Below are 25,300 nucleotides of genomic sequence, written 5' to 3' on the forward strand. Positions count from 1 at the left end.
AACGCTCGGGTGATCTAGAGCGATAAAGAATAGCGCAGAAATAACAGCATCCAGGATGAGATGCTGCAGGGCACAGCGACGGCTGGCGTGGTACCAGCTTCAAGGGCACCACTGGGCTCCAGCAGCCCCCAGGCTGGGAGCGTGGGGCCCCCTGCCGTGCTGGGACCCCCGATGGCTCAGGACACCCTGCACAGCGGCATGTGAACAGCCCTTTGCGCTAAGGACTTTCATGGTGGTGGGAGGCCCAGGGGGAAACCTTGTGCTGGTGGGGTGTAGGGGGGGAGGGTCTGTTTCCATGATAACTGAATGGGTTGTTGTTGTCTTTTTATTTTTAATTCTCCTTTAAATGCTGCTTAGGAAAACTGAAACAATAAGGAGAGAATATCCAGACAGGATTCAAAGGCAGGTAGCACTGATCGAGGTATATGTAAAAGAGCATCAGAGCACCAGCTGGTGACTCTTTGAGCTGGTATTTTTTTTTTTCCTCCCTCCTCGTCTAGTATTTGTATAACTTTCCATAGAGAAACTGTTAGGGGTGTGTGTGTGTGTTTTTTTGAAATAAAAAGCCCCATAAATACAAACAAACCCAAGCTATTCACCTAGCGCTCACACACTACAGTTTTAATTCTGAGCCTCTAGCTAAAATATGACACAGATATGGAGTTTGTTTAAAGGGCTGAGGTTTACTACTTGCCGACCCAGCTTGATATACAGCTGATGGGATCATCTAATCCTTGCTGCTCCCCTCCTTTTTTAAATAGGAATGTCAAAAAGCTGAGTCAGCCCTACTGGAGCTATTAAGATCCCAGGACTTCTTTCTCCTTAAGGATTGCTTACCCCTACTCTGTGCATGACTGTGAGCTGTTAGTTCTGGCAGGGGGACAGACAGCCTGTTTTCCCCTATGTGTATACAGCCAGTTTCAAGCCACTACTGTTCTCACTGGTGATGAAAGAGCTATCTTAAGCGTTTTCACAGAACATGGTGACACTGTTAATCAGCACAGCATTTTGATTAGCAGAAAGATGAGAGCTATATCACTTAATGATTAAAAAGAAGCAAAATCCCTCCTGTACTTTAAACTTAGTTTTCTACTAAATAGAGAATTGGGTTTTTCTACAAATCACAAGTTTTCACTTTACTACTGATTCAAGGTTTCTCAGTAGCAGCAATAGCCTAGGCTATTGGAGCAAGGAAGAAAAATAGCTTTCATGCTCATCTGGTCAGACCTCCTCCTGCAGGTATGTAGCAGGCAGCTGTGGGGTCCCGGTCCATTGGGATTGAGGGCTCTGGCTCCAGGTACATCCTCACTCTGGAGCTGCCAGGCTCGCCCTTGGGGTACATGTACCCTTTCTATTGCACTGCTCCTTGGTGTGGGAGCCCATGGCTCAGCAGCCTTGTCCTTGGGCACCTGGGCTCTTATGCAGCACACAGACACACACCCTTGCCTGCGTGCATCCCTTAGGTCCTTTATCTCACCCTTCCCGAAGGGTCGGTAGCAGTCCTTATGTTTCCAGGAAAGGTGGTTTCCCCCGGGCCTCCTCTGTGAGCGTTTTCTCAGCTTCATGATGGAAGCAAGTCTAAGACCCTTTCCTAAACTTCTATGTCCGCTTAATAAGTGATCTTTTGATCAGGTGTGATCAGGTCTCCTATGTCAGGATACTTCTAGTGACTATTATTGGAGGCTGATCTTGAGCCTCGTTCTTCCAGAAAACTCACGCGTATCTCCCAGGCTAAATTTATATATAATGTGTTCATGCCCATTTGTTCAAGGGATAAGATGGTCTCTTGACTGAAATAGGTTTTCTCCCTTCTGAGGCTTAAATCTTGACTGTGTTTGTCAAGAGCAGCCTCCTAACATCAGTGATACCGATAGAGGCGAAATATATTTACTCGCTGACATCTTAGTGAAAGTGGTTGCGGCGCTCTGGAATTCATCACTTGCGGATGCTCTGACCCCTTCAGCGGTGTTTCGAGGACTGCTTTACAATGCCAAATGGCCTTGGGCTGCACTTTACGTGGTGGCAGCCTATCACAGTGCTATCCCAAAGGAATTGCTATGCAGCTGATGAATACCTGGAAGCGATGCGGGTATTTTGGACTTGTTGCACTACTTCAGGCATCTTGGCATTCACGCCACTTCATATGCTTTCTCTACAGGTCCTGGGCCAGCAAGTACTAGTGAAAATTGCATGCAGAAGTGTTGGAAATGTTTAAATTGCAGTTGACCCCACTCTGCTTTAAGATAAAGTCATGAGGTAAAATTGGAACTAGAATTTATTGGAAAGAATTTGATCCAGTAATCAAATTCTTTCTGCTCAGAAAATAGAAGAATCATGGGAAACCACAGCTTGACAAGTAGTCCAACTTAAATTTGATTATCTGTACTACTTGTGCCAAGCAGTACTGTTTGCAGCCAACCTCTCCTGTTCACAGATCCATATAGTATTTTGGGTGTATTTAACAGACAATATGTAAAGTCTTAAAAAGCAGGTAGGATAGGGTAGGAAGGTGAAGGGTACTTCAAAAGTGGATGACGATACACAGTGATCTCATTCCTCTGCATAAAGCAAGCAGGAATAAATGACAGCTCATGCTACCAAACCAAGTTTATATTTTTGAAAGCTATAACAAAATGTCTGGGTGCTGCAGCTTGTCTGTGATGGTCAGAGTGTGTTTGTGCCCTTAATGGGGTTTGACCAAGACCAATGACTCCAATGAGATGATGAATGTGGTGCTAAGCTTGATTTAACACAATCTGCAGTAAAAGCTCTATGCAGTTGTTATAACACTGCTAAACTGAGTCCTGCCAGAGTTGCTGGTTTTGGAACCACTCTGGATTCAGTCTCAGAGTGTTCCTCTTTACAAAAAACATCTCATTTAAAATCATCCAGGTTCACGAAAGCTTCTGAATGTTCCAGGGGAAAAAAAGGCTGACACAGTTCCTCCTGCCTGCTGATGTAGTAAACTTACTGATTGCTTATCTGCAGTGACACCAATGACTTTTTTGAAATCATATTTATGAATACCTTCTTGGTTCCTGTCTTCTCAAATATGGGCTCTTATGTACTGCTTCTTAGGAAATATTAGTTCCTGAAGGGGAGTGTGTATTTTTCTTCTCTCTCTCTCTCTCTCTCTTCCCCCCCCTCCCCTCTTAAATCTCCAATTTAACTTTAAGGGGAGAAAAAACCCTCATTGCTTGTATCATTTCACCTCTTGGTAGGGTGCTAGTGGCTTGTGGATTTGAATGTACTGCATTCAACACCTGTCAGAATAACATATTCTCCTAACACGGCTTTAAAGTGTCTGCCTGCTCGGTGGACCTCAGGTGTTGGTGATCCTGTAGGTAACAACTTCTGTCTGAATCAAAATCGCAGCAAGATTTTGGGCAGAGGAGACTGTTACCAGTGATATATAAAAGCCAACTTCTGTGATTAGGGCTGTCTGACACTTGCTTTATAAATAGAAATATATATATTTCTATTTATAATGTTGGTGAAATGGAATTCTGAAGAATCTGTCCATTCAGATTAAGCTGGGGAATTGCTGTCTCAAAAGGTGATCTGGGAAATGTCACAACGTTTCAGGGTTTTTGAACAACACTTCTCAGTTTCTTAGTCTGAAACAGTTCTGTTTTCTGAAAAGTGAGATGCATTCTAAAAAAGTTTACAGTCAAATGAAATATTCTAGGTTTATCTGAATTCATATTTCTAAAAAAAAAAAAAAATTGGAAAACTGCTTTTATGATTTATTTTCCCAGTCCTGACTTATGTAGCTATAGTGGAGATGCACTGAAATTGTGTCACCAAATTTGTTGTGCAGAAGTAAGTGTTCATCCTAGGGTTTGTCGTCTGAAGTTAAGCACAGAAAATAAGAAGCCACCTTACCAATCTTCTCTGCAGCTCTGCTTGGATGCTGTCTTCTTCCACCCCCTTTTCTCTTCCTTGTCTCCCCCCACCCCCAAAATACGAAATGCTTGCTGCTATGTTAATAGCTCCAGAGCTCTGCCACTTGCATCTGTCTCAAATGATGAGCAAAGTGGCCTTTTCAGTCTCTTGCCTAGTTCACACTGACTGAATGTTATGTTAATGATTTGTGAAATATTTTGCAGTATACTTTGTGGTCCTCAGCTGAACAATCATCTATAAGTGCAAGTATTTCTAGTAACAATGATCTGTAAGAAGTTACCACTACATCTCACCATGCACCCTCATTCCTCCTTTCACTTTAAGCAGTGTTAAGTTCAGTGGTAAAAACTGCTGCTGCCTGTTAAGGCTTTTGGTCTTTGGGGCACTGGGACCGGGGCCAGGGCACAGCTCTGCGCCTGACGGCTGAGTGCATTACATGCATTAGGTGAATTACAGTGGCTGATATAACTGAGATTATTCATGATAGACTGGAGCGGTTGGAGCACTATTGCATGTGAGATCATATGTGCAAAGCCAACACAAAACTCCTGCTGACTTTGAAAGCCTGGATATAGGATGATATCCTTACTACTGACAGCTGAAAGATGTAGAGAGATGGTTAGAAATCTATCAATGCCAGAGTACCTTGCAGCTTCAGAGTATCTTTCTAAGCACCTAAACACAGCAGCTTGACGCAGGTGGTTCCGGAAATAAGCTGGATTCAGGATAATGCTCCTTGAAAAAGAAAGATGGACAAGTTCAAATTTGAAGTTCTTGCTTCAGTTACAGTTTTGTGTTAGTAGTCTCCTAATAAGATGTACACTGTATACACTCTTTCTACACAATTCAACAAATGTACCCCAAATGTAATATGAATTATTATTTTCTCTCGACAGCTGAGATACATGAACAAACTATTAAAATTTCTTCTGAATGCAGTTTCCTTATAGTTTCTGAAACAATACGCAGAACTACCTATTAAAAGCTGAAAACATGAATGGCAGTTTGCTTACTATTACCTAGAAAACTGTGCATCTAGATTGCTTTTTAAAGCTAATTTGGAAGGTCTTAAAATACTACTTAAGTGATTGGATCTATATGGGTGGACCTTGGCATGTTTTATAGACCCTTAATTTTAACAAATGCAATTCAGAATATAATGGACTTACAGATATCAACTTAAAGTCTTTAAAGATTTAAGGAAGGAGTATAACAAACTAAGCTGTTAGATTGGTGGATAGGCTACCTTTCTGATATAAGCAGGGGAAAGACAAGCATGACGTCTCATTCTGCATCTAATTAGTTCTGCTTGTGAGATCTCCAAGTGACTTGCTTTTCTGGTCGACAGTTCCCTCGTCGTATGGAGAAAAGGTACATAAAGCATTTTCCAGGGTACTAAGTTCCACATTTGTCATGATATACATGTTTTTATAAAGCATTTAGTAACTTATCAATAAGAGTTTAACACTTCATATTCTACTGCAAAGAAAACTTATCAACTGTTTTTATTTCCTTTCAGCCCTGAAAGGTTTGGGTATCATATTAGGATTAACTACTTCTGCTCTCATGATTCCAGTCCACTAATGACCTGAAAACTAATATTTTTCATAGCCAAATCACTTAAACTTTATTAATAGCTTTGAAACTGTGATGTAAATACAGATGAAAGCACAGAGATTATGTTAGTTCATCTATAGAAACAGATTTATACAACAGCCTCTGCTCTTTGGAAGACCATTAGCTGTCTTTGTGTTCAGCATTTGTGGACTGCGTGTCTGTGACCTTCAGAAGGAGCCTTGGGACTAACAGTTAAAACCAAGAAATATCTTCAACATGCAGACTCATGAATCAAATTCACACTTTCTCCAAAGCACATAGAAGAAGGCCTAGAGCTCTGATGGTTGTCTTCAATGGCAAGTGATTTGGTATATGAGTGGGTCAATAGACAAGCAGCTGATGTTGAGGTCCCTATGCCTACATTGTAGGCAACCTGGGCTTTTATTTCAGGCTAGTCTGGTCCTTTGAACTGAGTGTTCTTATGTGTAGTGCTCAAAACTATCCTGGAGACCACTTGTTGGTTTGGATTCTGATGTCTTTACTAGGTGTTAATTATGTCTTGTGCACTGCTGAAGTAGACCTTGCAGGGAGTTTTCTTTGAACTCGGTCTAGCTTGTGAGTACCAAAGTCAATCTTCTGGCACTGTAAAGGTTTGTGCTGTATTAGTGGAACTGCTCTGCATTAGGAGCTCAGCTCTGCTGAAGACCACCCTAGGATGGTGCAGGAACTAGGAACTGTCATAAAACTATGCTTTTCCAGCCCAGTATCTGAAAAAATTCTCAAATAGAACTGTATTGAAACAAAACATTACCCTGCTTGAACTGTCTTCCTGGGGAGAGGATGTAGGGGAGAACAACACCCACAAATGATGATTGTGTAGCTTAATGCATTACTGGAGGAATCACAGACCTCAGTGATGGGAGGCATTGAATTAAAATCCAGCATGTAAAACAGTAATAGGCATTAAAATCTAGCTGCTGTTAATGGGGGGGACTAATCACTGTCAGTAACAAAGATAATACCAACAGCAAACAGCGCAGTTCTCAGCCGAATGTGGTCAGATCTGAAGTTCAAACAATACTGATGGCCACCAAAACTTAATGTAGCCAGAAAGAAATCATCAAAAGGTCAAATACTATCAGCATTTAATGACTTGATGAAGGCATTAGTACCTTATGTGGATGACAGCTGGTACTTCTGCAAGCTATTTTACAGGAGATTATTGCTGCTGTAAACTGTAGTCAACAGTTGATAATAGTGTTATTGACTTTTTTGCTGTTATTTATTTTTTTTCCCTCTCCCTCCTGAAGTTATTTGTTCTACCACAGTCAAACAATATCTGGGGGGAGGGGGAGAAGGGGGAATTAAAAAAAATCAATAATTCCCTGGTAGTTAGCATCACACTTTCTGTATGTCTTAGAGTGGGATGTGCTGTAATAGTTTTGTAATAAATACAGGACTGTAGCAGATTTTCAAAGATTTAATATCAATTCTTCACTTCTTGATTCCTTAGTAGTCTTAAAAAGATCAACTCCTTGCAATCTATAAACTCTGTACCAAAAAATATTATAGAATTTCCTAATACTTTGAACAAACATCTCCTGTCATGAGTAAACATCAGAAAGCTTCTCCTGACTACCTGCCAGTCTAGTTTAATGTTGCTGGGCTCTCTGTAATCTATACCCTAGGAAAAAAAATTACTTCTCTGCACTACTCTACCCAAAAGTAGCTGATATACTTTTAGTTTAGTAGGCTTTACGAAGAACAATGTTAACTAATGCCGTGTGTTCACTAAAACTATTCAGTGCTGTCCCTTTGGGTTTTATGTCCACTTCTGATGCATTCCAGGCACCTTTTAGTGACAAGCAAAGACTGGAGGAATAATGGAAGCAAAGGAACGATACGCAGAGGTTAAGAGGAAAACCCTAGCTCCAGGAAGCAATCCCTCAAACAAGAGCAGATGGAGGACCCATCTGGTGGAGCAGAAATTGGCCGCACTGTGCAAACTGAGAGCTAACCCATGCTCCAAGATCCACCTCCAGCCATGGGCAGTCTTGAAGTGGAGCTCGTTACTCCAGTAACTGAGCAGTGGGGGGATATGTGTTTCGAGATAGTGCCTTGAAAGAAAAGAAAGGAAGGGGAGAAAGTGGTGGGTGCACCGGCTGCAACGCAGGCGGGACAAGCTCTGTGCGTGGTGATCTGCAGCACGTGCTGAAGCAGCGTTTCCTTTGTCCTGCACATCTGCTTCTTGTGGGAGCTTCAGGTAGAGAAAGGAGTTTAGACAGAAAATGTCTGAAAATGGGTTTCTTATTTTGCACAGAGAACTTCTAATCCACAAAACTGCAAATAAAGTCACTTTATTTGAAGATTAAAACTTGTATTGTTGCCAGGTTTTGCCTCCATCTGTCAAATGACTGGGCTAAAGTTAACTTGAAATAGATTTTCATTTATTTTTCGTCTTCAGTGTAATCTGAAACCTGTTAAAAGGCCCTGTTAAAAGCCTTTTGTAAATCATTTGGTCAGTTTTTTTCAACAGAACAGTCCTTAAGTAATACTGTATATCAGCCACTTTTTGACATTTTCATTTTTTCATCTTGACATCTTATCTTAAAAATAATAGTGTTTGTCCTATTACCTTCCTCCCCTCTCTTCAGCTTTGAAGAAAGATATCAACACTCTCCCCATCACAGCAATCAGAGTATGTGAATCAAAAATGCATGCATTACACTGTTTTTCCCTTGTCAGTTTTTCTTTCAATCTTTCTGTCCAGTGATTAGAAAACAGGTGTAGTAAGAAACTTGGATTGCTACATAAAAACTGGCAGCCAGAAGTCATGTTGCATTTTCTCTAACATGTGCATCTTCTACTGAAGTTCTTCCCAAATGCAGCAGAGATTTAATTCTCCTAATCTGACTGATGCAAAAAATGCCTCAGCTGCTCTTCAGCATGTCACTGCTGTTTGGCCTTTACAGGCTAAGAAAAGTCAGTGAGATGATACATATATGAAACAAGTTTTTTTTTTTTTTTTTAATACATATACTTCACTATTAAAGCAGATGCAGTATTAGTGAGAAATACGAATTCAGGTAAATGCTATCTTGTTCCTGGAGGTAAATATAGTTATTTCTTTACTTACAGCGACAAACTTTTCCAGTACCCAGTTGTCTAGGCTTGGTTATAATACAGCCTGGTCTTTTTGTGCAAAAGTATTTTAATAGTTAGAGTCAACTATTGGAGAGGAAATAAGTGATTACTCAGAAGTAAAAATGCAGTGCCAAAGAGATAAGTGCATCTGCACTGGCTGTGCAAAGAGGTGAAGCACACTGGCAGGTATGGCAGCGCACGTCCACGCATCGCTGGCGCAGGACGACTGTACAAACGTAGTTGCTGAAGTGTTATTCACTGCAACATTAAATACCATGTCAGCGCAGGTAATGTGTCAACTAATGTTCAGCAGATGCAGCTCTAACAGCAAACTGCTGTAAACTGGTACAACGCTTCTATCTTCAGGGAGAACTGTTGATCAGTACAGCTAGAAATAGAGCTCTAGTCTACACTCAGATGAACCTGGCAAATCCTCGTTGCCGTACAGCTGCATTTAACCTCAACTTTCTTCCCCCCACCTTTGTTTCATCTGTATAGCCAGTAGCTTATTATCTGCAGTTGTAGCACTGTTTTTACATCTGTTTGACCCTATCACGACCTATTCTTAGTCCCAAGGGCTGCGTCACCAGCTGATTTGAGAGTACAGCTCTACTAGATGCGGTCGAACTCCTGAACCTTACACAATCAACCTTATTGTACTTCTGGCAATTTGTGCGTGCAGCTACGTTATGATTCTGGAAGTCTTATTTGGGAAGCATGTGGTGATCTGCTCCCTTGTGGCTAACTTCATATTCTAAACAAGGTTGGCCCTTGGTGCTGTTTTAAAGAATTAAGGGAGAAGTGTTTTTCAGAATGCAAAAAACGTGTGCTTGCTCGTCATACGTGAGTTTACCAAAGCAGCCGTTCTGAAGAGGGGAAAAAACGTTCCATTGCAAGAAGCTGTTTGAAATATTTGGTGGGGCTACTAAACACGTATGTGCAGAAGCACTTTCTTCCAGCAGGCAAGAGTGTGGTGGTTTTAATGCTGGCACGCATTATTAGCTACCGAGAAGTCTGTGGTGAGGACAGCCATGTGGAGGAATGCACGAGGGAACTGGAGTTCTTCCAAGCTTGGCTTCAGTCTCTGAGTAGGTAAACTGCAGAGGTTCTCCAGGGACCAACAGGGTCCAAAGGTTTTCTGTCACACTGTTGCCTAGCTGTGACTCCGTGCCCATCCAGCCCTGCACTTGGGGACTTTTGTCCTGTGTTAGCTCTTCGGTTGCCAAGAGAAGTAGTACCCTTTCCTCCAGGGAGTCTTCCCGACCTGGCTGCACTCTTTTGGAGAAGTGACATGGAAAATTAGGTAATGCCTGCTCTGTAAAGAGGAGGAAAAAAAGCTGGAAGGTGAACAGTCCAGGACTAATCAGTAGACGTAACTACACTAGTACCCATACCAAAGATTACTTGTTGACAAAAATGTGGCAGAGAGTAGAGTTGTGTCTCCTTGTGGTAATCTGATAATTCACTAGGAATTCCTTCTAATCAAAGACACAAAGACAAGTTAGTTGTCCTCCTTCACTGTAAGAGGATTTGGCCCTTGATTCACCTCAGTTTGGGAGCAATGTTTTGTCTGTTGCTGTTGGTTTGGTTTATTGGTGACAACTGACTTGTCTTTATCCACTGCAGCTTCAAAAAACAAAGTGCAGTTAGGGCATGTGCAAGAGAAGACTTTCACTGCACAGAAGAAACCATCTCCCGAAGCTTTCATATCGAAATATACAGAATGGGAGGAAATGAGGATACGTACACACCCCTTTATTCTGCCAATAAAATGAAATATAATTGCCATGCTAGAAGATTTTGCAGCAGCAATTTGCTTTGAATTGCAAGCATAAGAAATATGCTACATAGGTCTCAATTCCTCAGCTGCGAAGGAGGAGAAAAAAGAATGTTCTCCTGTCCTGAATGAAAAGATATTTAGGAAGATCTTGTTTCAAAGCTCCCAAAATGTCTTAATATACATGGAGAAATTCTGCATTCCCCATCTTGTTTGCATGATGTACTGCCAGCTGATTCTCCAGCTATGCAGCTATCAGTTTCTTGACCACTAAATTTTACTGATATCTTTAGGACTATGATCTATGCATCTCAGCCACTATAAAACAGTTTGATATTGACAGTTTCCTCTTCCTAAGAGGAAATCTGTGTGTTCCAGGGAAGTCGTCTTTTTATAAGATTCTCTTGCATTGGATCCCGCTAAACGCTATCTTGATAAATATTTTTGTAATATTAGCATCATCAAAGTCAAAGGGAATATAGCCTTTGAAGAGAAAGACTTGGCTTGTAAGATAGCATATCTGTGACAGTTTTCCTGACCTGGAAATAACATGCAATTCAGAGCTGAGAATCAGAGAATTCGAGAAAATGCTTCTCATTAAAAAATAATAAAAAATTGAAGTACAGAGAAATATTCAAAATGCTGCATAGAAAGAAATTATTTTTAAAAGTACCTCTGGTTTATATTATCCAGAAAATCTCAATGGAATAGCTTTGTGTTAATAATATCTCATCTATTATGTATATTGCAATATGCCTAACACAACTGCTGAAGTAATTAGATTACACTAATTCTTCTCTTTTCTTTTTTGAGGAGGTGAGGTGATTAGGAGGGTGGTTCAGAGGGAAGTGTACCTTACATTACAGCCATTCTTTTGCTTTTTCTGCTTTTGTCCAAAATTCTGTTCTCATCTTGAGATTCAGGCTTTTCTTTCTCCTTTTAAATGTCCACCTATGACTGTGTATCATTGCATCATTGCGTATTTTTTGATTATGTACTACTTCACTAGAATTGCATTGTTGAACTTCAGTATAGTTCTATTTTAAAGGTGCAGAGAAAGGAAATCAGGGAACGAACAGGTAGCTGAATACTGGATCTTTAGTCTGAAAGCACAGAATTAATTTGGATTAGAATCCTGATTTGCCCTACCTGTAATTCACTAATGAGATGCCTGTGTATGACAGATTGCATAAAGCTTCATCATTGCTTATTATTTTAAACCTTCTGTAAGTGTTAAAAAGTCACTGGGAAAAATGCAGAGGATTTAGAGTTGAATCTGTAAGGCTTCAGCTGTTTTAGGGTTTTTTCTGCTGTGTCTCCATAAGAAATTCCCTCTGTTAAGCCATTTCTAAAGCAATCTTGTACTACTTAACAGAGGTGCTATTTTCTACTTCATGTGTCTCCCTATAAATTGTGCAGGAGGCATTACAGAGAGCCCTGCCTTCCCCTGAACACATAAAAAGGCATAGCAGAAGAAGCTTTACAGATTTATTACTTTCTCTATGCATTGCCTTTCTGGCAGGGAGGGACAGAATTAGCTGAGGGAGATGCCCGCAGAGCCTGAAAGGACACCGGAAAATCTTTGCTAACCCCTGAAGACTGCAGAATCACTCAGCTCAGCAGCTCTCCTGATAGACTTGGTAATCAACATATTTTTCAGGCATTACTTAGAAGTAATGTTAGAAAAGCATACTGCAATATCTGATTCCTCTTCCTCCCTTGGCCCTTACGTGCATAATTTTCTGTGCAGTTTTGCTGGAAGGAGAGGAAAGCCCGGTGCCGCTCTGGGAGGCGGGAGGTGGTGAACCTCCTTCCAGGTGTCACCTCCCAACATACCTCATACCAGCAGTAGTGGGCTTCTTATCAATGAGATGCTACTTTTCACCCATGTAGTAGGTAGTTACGTTCTCCTGCTGAGATTTCACCACTTAAAAGGGGCTGAGAAATATAGCACTAAACTGATAGGAGACCTATGTCCTTCTAGACTGGCAGGATCTGCTAAGCAGCACACCTTAAAGTTGCTTGAATGCTGCAAACTGTCTATGTCTAGGTAACTGAGTAAAGCCACTTGTCTGTCATTCTTCACCTCTTGTGCATCGTGAGGACCATAGTAACGGAGGAAGCAGTGCAGTGGGGAAAAATGCCTTTCCAATAGGAAGGTTCTGAGTTATCTTCCCACATGCAAACGGCAAGTCACACAGTGTCAGTGCAGATTAATCTTAGCTTACTTGGAGTCAAAAGCAATATAAGCAAAGAAACTGTAAAGGGATATAGAATCTCACTGAGAGTCATGTATATCATATTGTGAAAGATCCTCCATCTTCAATTATCATGGAGTTCAACATCGCTCTCTCCAATTTTAACAAAATTGAATCTTAACAGTTGCAGAGCTGCGTGCATGATGCACTGCGGGTTGTTTTTCCACATGTGACTGCTGCTTTGTGGATTTCTCTGTTGGGCCTGACCTTCTAAAGAACATACTTAATTGAGAGACTGCTCTGCTGAAATACTATGTTCTGCTTCAAGATTACTTTGATTTGGGGTAAAAATTCAACCGTTGACATTAGGTTGAGCGACATAAGGCCTAAGCACTATTCTGAGGTTTCTTAGTCAGTTCTTGACTTCTCAGACCTTCGCTGTTTTGCCATCTGCTATAATTGAAAATTGCCTTCTGCAACCAAAGGGAAAATCTAATTTCTCAGCAAGCCATATGGGGTTATTAAGATCATTATACCCTGGTATGTCATAATGCCTGGGCCAAGAGGACCAGAGGGCATGTAAATATTGTGATTCATTTTATAGCTTCAGACTGCAGTTAGGAGTTATGTTGATGTCTATCTTATGATGAGAAGTGGTGGCCAAGTAGGTTACTGCAGATGTTGTTGTTTGGCTAGGTCAACCTACGACAAATTTATTCAGGGCTGTGATGGATGAGAAATGTTTTTAATAGTGTTTGATCGCAAAGGATACATCTTTCATATCAGCCTGACAAATGATCAGAACTAGTCAGTGTCCTTAATTTTATCAGTGATGCTAAAGGCAGCCTCAAATCTTGGTATTCTTGAGAAAGCAGAGAATACAATTTCCAGTCTTCAAGAGGACCTAGACTGGATCTAGAGCTGATGATAGAAAATGTCCTTCCTTTCCTTTGTTAAGAATGGGAAACCTGTTCCCCTGCAGATGCCTATTCTTGAACACTTTTAAAACCTAGCTGTGGGGATTTTTCTCTAGTTGTGATACTTCACAAGATTCCTTCCAAGAAAAAGATACACTTATATATTTGATACAACTATGTAAAAGTATAGTAAAGTTATTTTTTTTCTTTTGTTAATAAGGCTTCAAAGATGAATGCAGGACCTATGAAATTAAAGAATAGTCTAGTAAATGCAAATAAATGCAGAAATGAACATTTTAATTTTGATTCATGATTAATGCCAAAGGATTACCAGCAAACCATGACAATGTGGTGATGACATAAAAACTCAATACAAATGAAAATTTTGTGTGTACTGGTTAGCTGATGGCAATAAGATAGATTAAGAGATCGGAGTAATTTATTTATCTGTTTTGAAAAATATAGGTGCTGATTATATTTCAGGTTTTGTCTCTATTAATTGCATCTCTGAATATTTTTCTAATGGTATGCATTATTTGCAAAATGCATAAAATATACATTTTACAATGTGATGATCTTGGCCAGAAGGTTTATTCATATTCTGCATGTTATTAGATGAATTACATTGAGAACAGGCATTATTTACTGCTGCTTTTCTTTGGGGTATGCAACTAAAGGGGTTAAAGAATAAATTGATATATGTCAGAAAGAAGACAGGAGAATTTTTTCCTCTTTAGGTTTTCCAGTGATCCTAATCTGACTGCATTTGCTTTCTCTGTAGGTCATGATTTCTGTTTTAAGAGAGTTGAAACCAAAGAGGGTCTGCATAGGCTTTAGTTTCCATAGCACTGAGCTAACTATACACCTATTTTGAAATCAATATCATTTAAAGGAGATAGAGAAATCTTTCTCATTCTGATTGTATTTATACTGTTTAAATAGCTTCCTTTTTATTTTAGCATTCTTGGAAATAACAGTTGGATCATTACCATTTTTCCAAAAGCTGGAGTCCAGTCAGACTTCAGATATTTTTTTCCTAACCTGGTCTTTCAGAAGCCATGAAAACTTGGTGGTTTTTAGTTTGGGACTCCCACCTCCTGTGCTTTGGATGTGCTCCAAACTAATGTTCTCCAAACTAGAGGGCATTCAGGCCATAAAACCAGAATGGTACCTGGAACTAGTCTGAAGGATGGGCCCCCACAATGTGTGCTGGTCCATGGACGCATAGCTTTACGAAGAAAAAGCCCTTAGAGCGGAGGGAGGTCGGCAGGGACAGGAGACGACAATCTCATTACAGAGTCTGGACTCTGACTTCTCCATGACTTGGTTTGCTTGTAACCAGATAAACCTCCTGCCATGATGGCATCACATTTCTATAGCCATGCATTACTCTCCACCACTGTCCCCTGCACATTGGGCATAAGATATGCTTATTTTTTTGGTGTGACCGGTCTTTTGTGGTTACATTCGTTTGATGTGATTTTATGGAAAAACCTCCAGCCCGCACTAATTGCAATTTCCCTTCTAATACATTAATACAAAGGGAAAAATAGAGGTGTCAGTAATGAAGCGTTGTCTGCAGGAAAGTACGTGCTTAACACAATGCCATTATACCCAAATGCTAGTTAAAGGCAACACAAGCCCAGCAAGATCTGAGCTCCTTTGCATATGGTGAAGGTGAAATTCCCATTGACTTTCAAGTTCTGCTTATGGCTGCTTTATGCGTTGGTGGTCTTTGTGATATGGATCACAACTGAGCTCATGAAGGAATTATCTAACTGAAAATAATTTGAAGCCATCCCATACTGAATCAACTGTTGAAAAAGAGTTAAAGATCAAGAGCACATGATGTCATTGCTGTCACATGAGACCAGGTATATTTATATTCATCTAGCTTCAATCTTAAGAATGCCCTGAAGTAGCTACATGACTCACCCATATATCCTCACCTACTGCATGATCAGAGCAGTAAATGTATATACAGTGGCTGTGGCTTAATTTCTCAAATTTTGAGAATTAGTTTGTCCTAAGCATCAGTGCTGTGTGTAAGTGGTGGGTTATTGATTCCTCTTTTCTCGTTATTAGACTTACTCTTCCTGCACAAAATGTATTTATAGTCTTTGTTTAATTTTTTGATTAAAGTCTTAGCAGAGTATCTAATCAATATTTTTTACCTGTGTGAATGATTCAGAGCAAGATCAGGCTTCCTCATTTTTAAGTAGCAGACTGCAAGCTTTGTCTCAATAAAACTGGCAATACTGGAAATATCATGCGGAGATGAATCAAAGGGCTTGCCCATAGCAGCACCTTTACTGCAAAGCTTTATAAGAAACAGAAAAATTATTTACTAATGTTATAATACACATTTTGCTAGATAGAAGTCCGTTTTCTTCTTTGGTCAGTTATAAAAAGCATTTCTAAGTAAAATATACCCTGATTTCACCTACAGTTACCACTACAACAGCAATCAATACAAATACATGTGAATATAACATAAAATGAATATCCCTTATGGAAAATACTGCACAGTGGAAAAAGACATTGCAAGAGAGCAGATAGTAAGCTAAGAACTTAAATGCTGCTAGGAAAGACATTGTATTTTTCTCCATTTCCAAAAATAAAGACTCAATTCCAAGCTGCCAGGATCAGTGTGTATCTTGAGATCAAGGTCCAAGGAAGAGCAGTCTTAGATGGCTATTTATATATTTTGGCACAGCCAGTAGGTGAACTCTGCCTTAGGATACTACCTTTATCCTGCAGTTAGAAAAGCAGAGAGAAACCGCATGAGGAAATCCAAGAGAAACGCTCACCCTCGTTCACTGTGAGGGCTTGTTCTGCAGAAAACCTCTGTAGAAAGTAACCTGAATGGAATGAACCACCCTTCCCATCCTCCAAAACCACAGAGAACTTAATAGATATATTTTCTGCATTAAAAAAGTGTTTCTTCCTGTTGGACAGATAAAGCACCTGCTTTTCATCACAGTATCAGAAATTCACTGGCTAGTTTATGGTGTGCATCGTTAGAATTGGCTAATCCCCATCTCCTTAAGTTTTCAGAGAGCCCTCAGTGCTGTTAGACCTAGAATACCTGACAGGATTGCCTTGGGTCTGACCCAGCGGGTTAGTCCTCAAATCCTTATGCTGTGACAGGTGACTTGATTTTGTAATGCTAGTAATAATTAGCTTTTACTTTGTAAGAAAACTCTTCTGTAAACCACGTATACATTAAGTCCAAAAGTCTTCACTGCAAATCAACTTTAAGTGAAGATTCCTGCTTAAGATTAGTATTTATCTAGCTGTATGCTTAAACTCTGAGATGGTGCTGAGGACCATCACCGTGTGGTTCACAGCATAGCTCACAAGTTCACCCTGTGGGGATGAACTCGACCTCTACTTTAAATGGACTATAACCAAGGAAGTCTCACCGCAGTCAGGTTTTGCCAGGCACTAGAGCTTTAAAATAGAAAGAGGAGGATTTGCCTTGCTTGTCTAGCTCTTTACCACTAACACCAGTTCCCTGTTACTACTTGGTTACAATGCAGTGGTTGATCTTTAGGAGGTGCAATGTCCTATCAGCAGCCTGAGATTGTTTTGAAAAAGTAAATCTGTTAAGAAAACAGCTCTTCTGTATACACCTCTTTCTTCCTATGCACACTCAGTTACCTACAAAGCTAGCCTCATCTTTAACATTTTGTGCGTTGGTTAGAGATCAGCTCAATTCTTTGCAGGCAACAAGAGTCATTCAGTGGTGTCCCGCTAGTTCAGGTGTGATAAATCTCTTCTCTTTCACCTCCCTTCTTTGCTAAGAGGAGTTGCATGGTATATGTAATAACGCCCATACATTTAAAATTTTCTATCATCTTGTTATCGGTAGAAGTTATAAATCAGAGGATTCATCACTTTTAACTTTGCTCATGGTACCATATATATCTGCTGAAGCCTCTCTATGGATGAGGCATGCTATGTGTAGTTAAAAGACCTGGAGAATTATGTTCACATCAGTGAACATAAAAGTATCATCAAGTTTTTCTGTAATAACACTTTGCAGCTGAATTGGCCATGCTGTGACCTCTGTTAAATTTATGGGAATTAGAGGTTAGAGGCTACTGCCCAGACTTCCAAGTTCTTGAATGATTGTAAGAAGAAAAGAATCACTTAGGGATCCCTTGGCAAAAATGTCACCATTCAGAGTTTCTGCGAGTTGTACTGCTGATGTGAATGCATAACCTCTCAGTGATCTTTGACCAAAAAAAAAAAAAAAAAAAAAAAAAAAAAAAAAAAGTCTCCGTAAACCGTATCTAAAGAGATAAGGATTCAGCAAATATATTTAAATACAGTGAAGACCTGGTTCAATCAGAACTTCTCTATGTGATCTTGAAGTCTCAAAGTGACAAATAGTAATTCACTCTTTACTCTCACAGCATTGGCTTAATGTTTCAGGGTTTTTTGTGGATCTCTTTGAAACTTAGATTTTGTATTTTAGGTCATGAACTCTCCTACTAATTTTCGTGCTGATCTTCAATGGATCAGTGGGTTTCATTTGATTCTCTGCACATCAGTTCCATACAAACAGCATGCACCAAAAGCAAGCTCAAACTTAATTTTAGGGGAATAGCTTCTATACTTAGCAGAACTGTTACGAATATACAAAATGGTCTGAGTAAATTATATTAATGAGATGCACAATAAATTAAATGTACTCATTGGTAAGATCATCATTGTAAGGGATTTTTTTTTTTTGATAGCAATATAACACCTGGAAAAGGTTTGCAAACCATCCTGGTGCAGTCCAGCAAGCCTGCTGTCATTCTCCTAGCTCTGATGAAGATATGTTTTATTTGTTTCTCCATCCTTTATTATATTTTGCTGCCATTTCTGATAAAAGGACTTGGCTATGGAGCAGGAGACAGCTTGTTCCCTGCTGTTGTCCTGCCTGCTGCTGGGCGTTGAGTCAGATAGAGACTTTAAGGGGGTGAGGCAGAGACAGCACCTGGAAGCCCCTGAGAAGGCTGCTTTGGGGAACTCTTGGGGAGGGTCCGGGCAGGAAGGAGGCAGTAAGCTGGGATTTTGCAGGAGAGATGAGGGTGGGGAAAAGAGCTGCAGAAAGACTTGTGTCTGAGCTTCAAAGGGGAAGAGGAAAGAGGAAAAATTCTTAGGGATCCAAAGGGATGTGTATAGGTAAAGATTATTGCAGCTGGGGAAACCCTGCTGGATTGAGAGCAAGGAAGAAGAAAGGATGTGCCATGCACAGGCATAACGAGCAGGGAGAAGGCTTGTTTGCAATTTTCACGTCTCGCCCAGCAGAACCGAGTTTCCTTTATCTTGCTCTAGTCTGCAGTCCAGTAATGCTACCTTTGAAGATCAAAAAGGCTCTTGGTGTTTTCTGGAGTGTTTGCTTTAAGAGGTGAAAGCAGCTCCTGCTCAGCCCCCTGAACACCTTAAGGTCTTATTGCAAGGACATTCAGACAGAAATGTGGTCAGAGAGAGGCAGTTAAATCTGGTACCGTTGAGAGTTTCTTTTCCTAGACCTGTGTTACAAAATTTGATTTTAATACCAAATTGGGAAATTTGGAGGTAGATTTTACCTAAGACTTTGGTGCACTTTTGGGTTTGTGGAGATCTTGCTGATGTCTAAAAGTTTATAGATACTATGGAGCCGAAGAAAACAATTTAGAACAGTTGAACCTTTACAGTCAATCTGGGGTTAAAAAGCTAAAATATATCATTTTATATTATTTACTATCGCTGGCAAACATAACAGTATTTTTACTTTCAGACTTAGTCTATCTAAGAGCGCTTACCTCTGGATGGGAATATTTTTTTCAGAAATAATATTTAATGTTAATACCAAATATAATATTTATTTTTTTTTGGTAGAGACCTTTGTTACAGTAGTAGATTTCTGTATCCATGTGGTATGCAAAACATAGACTACTGAATTATCACACTCAGAGTTGTTACGCATATAGATGAAATGTAATCAAAGCGTTACCTCCAATTTTGCAGGAAGGGAACTGAGATATGTAGACATTAATTATGTTACACTTTTACTGATAAAGGAGGTATCTCTTTCAATGTGTATGAGCCTATTAATATATTAATGAAACCATAGTCATATAAACGCTGGTGATAAAGTGGTTTGTCAAAGGTCATAGAGGAAGCCGGTGACGCTGTGAACTTAGCATAGATCTCGCGGGTGATATTAAGGCTTTAATTTTGGCAGTATCAGGTAAGGGAGTTTTATGAATAAAGACCTCCCAGGCATTAGCTAATACGAGAGGAAAATACTCCCCACAAACCCACCCTGGCTCTGATAAAAGACCAGCGGGAATGCTAATATATAAGCTAATTCTCTAGCTAGCACGTGTTATTTGGAAGAATGAAGTTAGAGCTTGATGCTCTGTATGCTGGGTGTCTGGCTTGCCTGCCAGAACTGTTCTGACCGATAACAAGATGCAAGATGTGGCTGTAAAAAACCAACAGTGGTAACAGCTTATTAACCACTGCTACAGATTTGGTGGATGTATTCCTGATTTTAATATTTTGCCTTTAAGAGTAAGATGGGTAGATGAGTCTATCCACCTGTCTGTGTGTGGGGATGCAGATAATAAATATATTATCTGGTAGCAAATCTAGCTAAGGAGGTACTTGGGAAAACAAGTAAATGGGGTCAAGCAGTGTGTTTCCACAAGCGATTCCTTGGCTCTTTCAAGATCAGTTACTTTCCTCTGTCAGACTGAAAGGGTTAGGAGTAAGTTTGACAACAGCAATAACCTGGCAGCTTGCTGGAGTTGATTGCTTCGTGTTTCTTGGTTTGGGTGTTTTTTTTTTTTTTTTTTGTTTGTTTAACAGAGCCTCTCAATTTTAAAGATAACTTGGCTTTCCTTAAAGTGATTTCAGAGTGACTAATCAGAGGCATAAACCTGAAGAGGCAAGATATCTGTAATTAGCCTCTTTCCTTCTGACTCTGCAGCCGCCCTACCTGGGCGCTTTGGCTGCCGAGCAGCGCGAGCCCTCAGCCGAGAAACGGCGCCGCGCAAAGTCTGCGCTCCGCAGCCCAGAAAACGTCAGCTACGGAAGGCTACTGCAAAAACCAGCTCCCAAAACCTGATAGCAAGCACTGCTGTTAGAGGTTTATTCACGTTGGGCTGAATTTTTTTTTTTTTTTCCTCCAATTCCTGCCTTCTGCACACTGCGGTGTGTTCTGGTTCTCACTGCTATTAGGCACTCTCAAAAATATGGCAGAAAAGCAGCATAGCAAAGAGCTGGTTAATAACGGTGTTGCCGGCATGGAAAAAAATCGGTCCGAAGAGTGAAAAGAGAAAGGGTTTTCTCTCGCTGTGATTGCGTGCAGCATAACTTTCCAGCTTCGATTCAAAGTCATACTGACATCTTAGTATGTCAATTCAGTCCGCAGAGCAGGGGTTCTGTAGAAAAGCTTTATTGTTAATGAGATTTGTGTAAATAACTTTCTAAAAAACATACTGAAAATATCATAATTCAGTCAAATCTGCATGCAAATGTTGGATAAGAAGAGCTGAATTTACTTGACTTCCTGCAACGTTCTCTGCCATGGATATTTAAAATATTACGTACATAGGATGTTTTGGGTGTATTAGGTGCTTTATACAAAGTTAGCACTGGATTTTGAAGACAGCAATATGTGTGCAGGACACTTGCCATCATTGGGAACATTGTCACATGGAACAGCAGAGAGCAAAAAATATCTAAGATATGAAGAGATAATCCCTATTTCTATTCAGAAAAACATATTTGCCAGAAAAGCATGAATCTAGGAGTACAGAAATACCAGATGAACACAACAGGGTTTGTGTTTCAGCCTGCCCTCACCAGGAAAGCCAGCGTGGAGTGGGATTCAGTCCCTTAACCTCTGCATTTGCATTGGGTCTATCTGGAGCCCTGTCTGCGCAGGCTTATATTGTTGTTATGGTTTAGCCTTTGCTAGTCTTTCTGCAGGTGTCTGCTCAGTAACCACAGGTACATGAAAGGGATCTCGTATCTGGGTGAGGCAGAACTTAAAATCCAGGTTTGAACTTCTTTAATGGTTCTCAAAGGCTGAAAGGCTTTGGGTTTCTGTCACTGTTTCAGAGGTGTCTTTTTTTTTTGAGACCTGAGCTCTTTGCAAAACTGATCTCAAGCACCCGCAAAAGTCAGAGGATACAGCATTTTAGTTTGTGCTCATTTCTGGGTGGTTTCTGCTTTATAAAAATAAACCTGATGTGAATCTTTCCCTCCCACAGAAGATAATTACGTTCCCTGCAGCACTACCAGACCTAAATCATTACTGTTTATTGGCCCAACTTCAGATTAAGGCTTTACCTCCCCCTGGAACAAACTTAGGGGTCTCATTCTCGTATGGTAGATAATTTGCTTCAGAAGCATTAAATCAGGAACAAAGAATTCAGGGAAATGTCATCCATTTGACTTCAGCTTAACCTGCGTGCTGCGCTATAAATCTGCGCCCCTCATTACCATTTGCTATTTTATGGAGTGTTCCCTTTATCAGTATTGCCAGGGCGAGAGGAGTAGTCAGAGAAGCAAGAACCCTGAAGCCCTCTAATGAAACATATATTGTGGAATCAATATACTACAATAGTTTCCAAGGAACTTTATATTCTGCACAATATACTGAAATCTCCTTTATAGATTGCCTTTGCAATACAAAATTTGTCAGCCCTCCACTGGGAGCCCCTCCAAAATCAAACCAAACCAAGGATGGTGTAAATATTCCATGTGCAAACAAATCAATCGGACAAAAATGAAAAGTAATGCCAGTACCTCTTCTTGATCGGCTTGTAGTTCAAGGTACTATTGGACATTGAAGCAAGAGCGTCTGTCTGTTAGCGTTTGCAGGAAGAGCTGGCCAAAATGAATTCTCTTTTGGAGGGAGCTGTCAGCTGGTGTGATATGACTATATTGTTGCTAGATTTTGAGAGCTGTCATGATTGCTTGGAAAAAGCAATATAATTTCAGGCCAACTAATTTAATCCCTTTGATGCCAAGAGATTTGCTACTGCTAAATCCAAACACTGAGATATCTGACCGGCACTTTTATTAAGGCAAACTGTGCAGAAGGTTCACTTCATTTTGATGGACAGGATTATTAGGGAAAAGCAATCATTCGCTGAAGCCTTATTTTCATGCCGTTTCTGGATGTGACGTTAGAGTTAGCTGCCAGGCCGTTCCTTCCCCGCATGAGGAGTCTGCGGGTTTGGTAAGCTATGACACCAATCTCCTAGACGTACCGTCAGCATTAGAAACATGGCACACAGGTATGCCTTAGGTATAAAGAGAAATAAAGCTCTTTCCTAAAGTAAGCTAACCAGAATTCATTCCTCCAACACCTTTCGTTATTTGGTTCACCTCTGCAAAGCTTTCCAGCATTTATATTCATTTTACACTGTCAAAAGCTGAGCAGGAGTAAGATAACAAATGGTTCTGGTAGCAGCTGTCACCACCTACTGTCTGTGTATGCCTGTGTGAATCTCTAAATGGAAATAAAGTACTTTAATAACACTTTTTCTCTAAACTGTCCTCATGGATGAAGTTCCTCTCAAATCAGTCTGTGAGCGCTTTCCAATTCAGTGCCCCTTCAGCCCGCATCCTCGTCGCTCCTTTTTGGTGCCAACGTAGACATGCAGGAATATGATTTAAAGACACCTCAGATGGAAAATATGTCAGCAGCGCACCTTCTGTGACCTGTGCTTGCCTCTCTTAACTGCTTTTGGTGTTTGGACTGTCTCCTAACTTGCCTAATTTTCTCCTTGCAAACTTAAGCTGACTGTCATTGCGTTTTCAGCCTGTATTGACTCTAGCCAGGACGAGCCCAGAGAAGCAGATGAAACACAAATTACTGTGCCCTCTGCAGTCCCACAACATCCTTTCCAGGAGCAGATGGCAGTGGGGAAGCTCAGGAAAAGCACCTCCAGAAACTTAGGACACTGAACAATACGACAGAATCACCACTACAAGCAGGGCTCGAAGGCACGGCTCTGCGTTAAGAAACGTGGGGTGGTATCGGGCTGCTGCGTTTATCCGCCGCCTGGTATCTCAGTGCCGGGACGCGCGTGGGGAGCTGCGGGGCCTGGGTGGCTAAAGGTATTTAGCTCAGCAAAGACCTTTATGCATGCAGCCGTAAGTGAGGTGTCCTGAGCCGCCCGTGGTGCGGGTGGCTGAGCAAAGGTCACGAGAGCCCCTGGCTCTCAGACAGCTAGTGCCTCTTCCCTGGCTCTCCCAACTTCCTTCTTGTTCTTGTTTTCTCCCCCCTTCTTTTTTCCCCCTCTCCTGTTCCATGTACTGAGGAGTTGGCTATACAGGCCCAGCCTTGGTTTTTCAGTGATTTTAATACTTGTGGTTTGCACACATTTTGATCAATGATGCCTTTGACTGCAAGTGACAAGTGATGGGCGATTTTTTTTTTTTTTAACCAGCTATGTTATTGCTTAACATTTACAAAGTACGAATAAAATATTTTGTGCTTTTTGAGCACCCATCCCCTCCAGGTAAATAATTTAATAGCATGTGAGGAAGCCAATTAGAGTTAATTAGAAATTGACTGATGTGTGCTAGCACTGAAATGATTGGAAAACATGGTCTATCCTTTTTTGCAATAGTGATTTTACTCCTGTATGCACACATGATTGTTTTATGGGTCAACACATAGTATTCTTTTGAGAAAAAGCACTTCGTAAGCCAGATAAGTAAAATAATTCAAGCAAGAAGAATAGGGATATGACTCCTGGACAAATAGCTGTGTAGTACCTCTGCTTTATTTCATGGTGATAGGCATGCTGGAAATGTCTAGAAGATTAATAGATTCAAATTCAGTGATCAAAAGATGGGAGTACACCCAAATGGATCATTATAACATGTTCCCACTCTATCCCACAAGCCAGATTTGAGCCATCTGTAAGCTTCATATTCCTGATCTAAAATCTTCTACAGCCATAAAAGCCGGTAAGTATTAGTAGAAAAAAAAAGTCAATGTCTTGGCTTTGCTGCCTAAAAATATAGTGATAGGGAGAGAAACTACTGATTATTGGACTCTCTTATTTTTAAACAGCTTCAGTGGATCCCTCATATTGAGGAAACTACTTTGTTATTAGAGGTAGAAAAAATATTTCTGGTGAATAAACTCATCTCAGGCTTTGGGGTCAGTGGCTGTCTTTGTTGTCCTCTCTCTGAGATCTAGCATGCTCTTAAGGAAGATGTTTCTAGAGGACCTGTGATGATGATGAGGCTATCCTTATCACCCAACAACTTACAGATCTGATTTTTAGCTCCAGAAAGTTAATGCTAAAAATATTTAGCCTTTCACATGCTATCCCTTGAGGATGGAGGTTTTCTCGTGTTGAGCTGTGTCTAGTCCTTGTACAGCCCTTCTCTGTGAGAGCAGTAGGGAAAACTATATGGAGACTATTAACAGAAAACTCTTTTCTTTTTCATCCCAGTGTGTGGATGACCAATACTCCGATCTCTGTGCTCCTTAAAACAAGGGATATATACATTGGCGGTGCTTGGATCTCAAGACCTCAGATCTCAAGACCAATCTGAAAGGAGAGAGGATGTTGGGGAGGGAGGCAGGAACTGACTGTACCGCTGTCTTTCTGCAGCAGCTGGTGCTGGTGGAATGGCTACAACAGGGACCGTACCCAAACATCCCCAGCACTACTTGGCCATCACATCCTGGGTGCTTTGTCTCCTGGGACTGCTGTTGAGGCAGATAGGCCTGTGCTACCTCAAAAAAGCCACCTGTGCTTTATCAATGCACCCCACTAGCG

The 25,300-nt window shown here is 40.6% G+C and overlaps 1 protein-coding gene across 1 annotated transcript in view; it reads right to left on the bottom strand.

The window, feature by feature from the left end:
• SPATA16 (spermatogenesis associated 16) overlaps window positions 1-25,300 on the bottom strand; it is a 90,364-nt gene that overhangs the window by 49,856 nt on the left and 15,208 nt on the right. The window contains exons 4-5 of the mRNA XM_062583028.1: window positions 15,674-15,819; window positions 4,552-4,641 (exon numbers count right to left, since the gene is read on the bottom strand). Coding sequence (XP_062439012.1) covers window positions 4,552-4,641; window positions 15,674-15,819 — 236 coding nt within the window. The remainder of the gene's footprint in view (window positions 1-4,551; window positions 4,642-15,673; window positions 15,820-25,300) is intronic.

The sequence above is a fragment of the Rhea pennata genome, chromosome 9 (genome assembly GCF_028389875.1).
Source record: "Rhea pennata isolate bPtePen1 chromosome 9, bPtePen1.pri, whole genome shotgun sequence".
Lineage (NCBI taxonomy): Eukaryota > Metazoa > Chordata > Aves > Rheiformes > Rheidae > Rhea > Rhea pennata.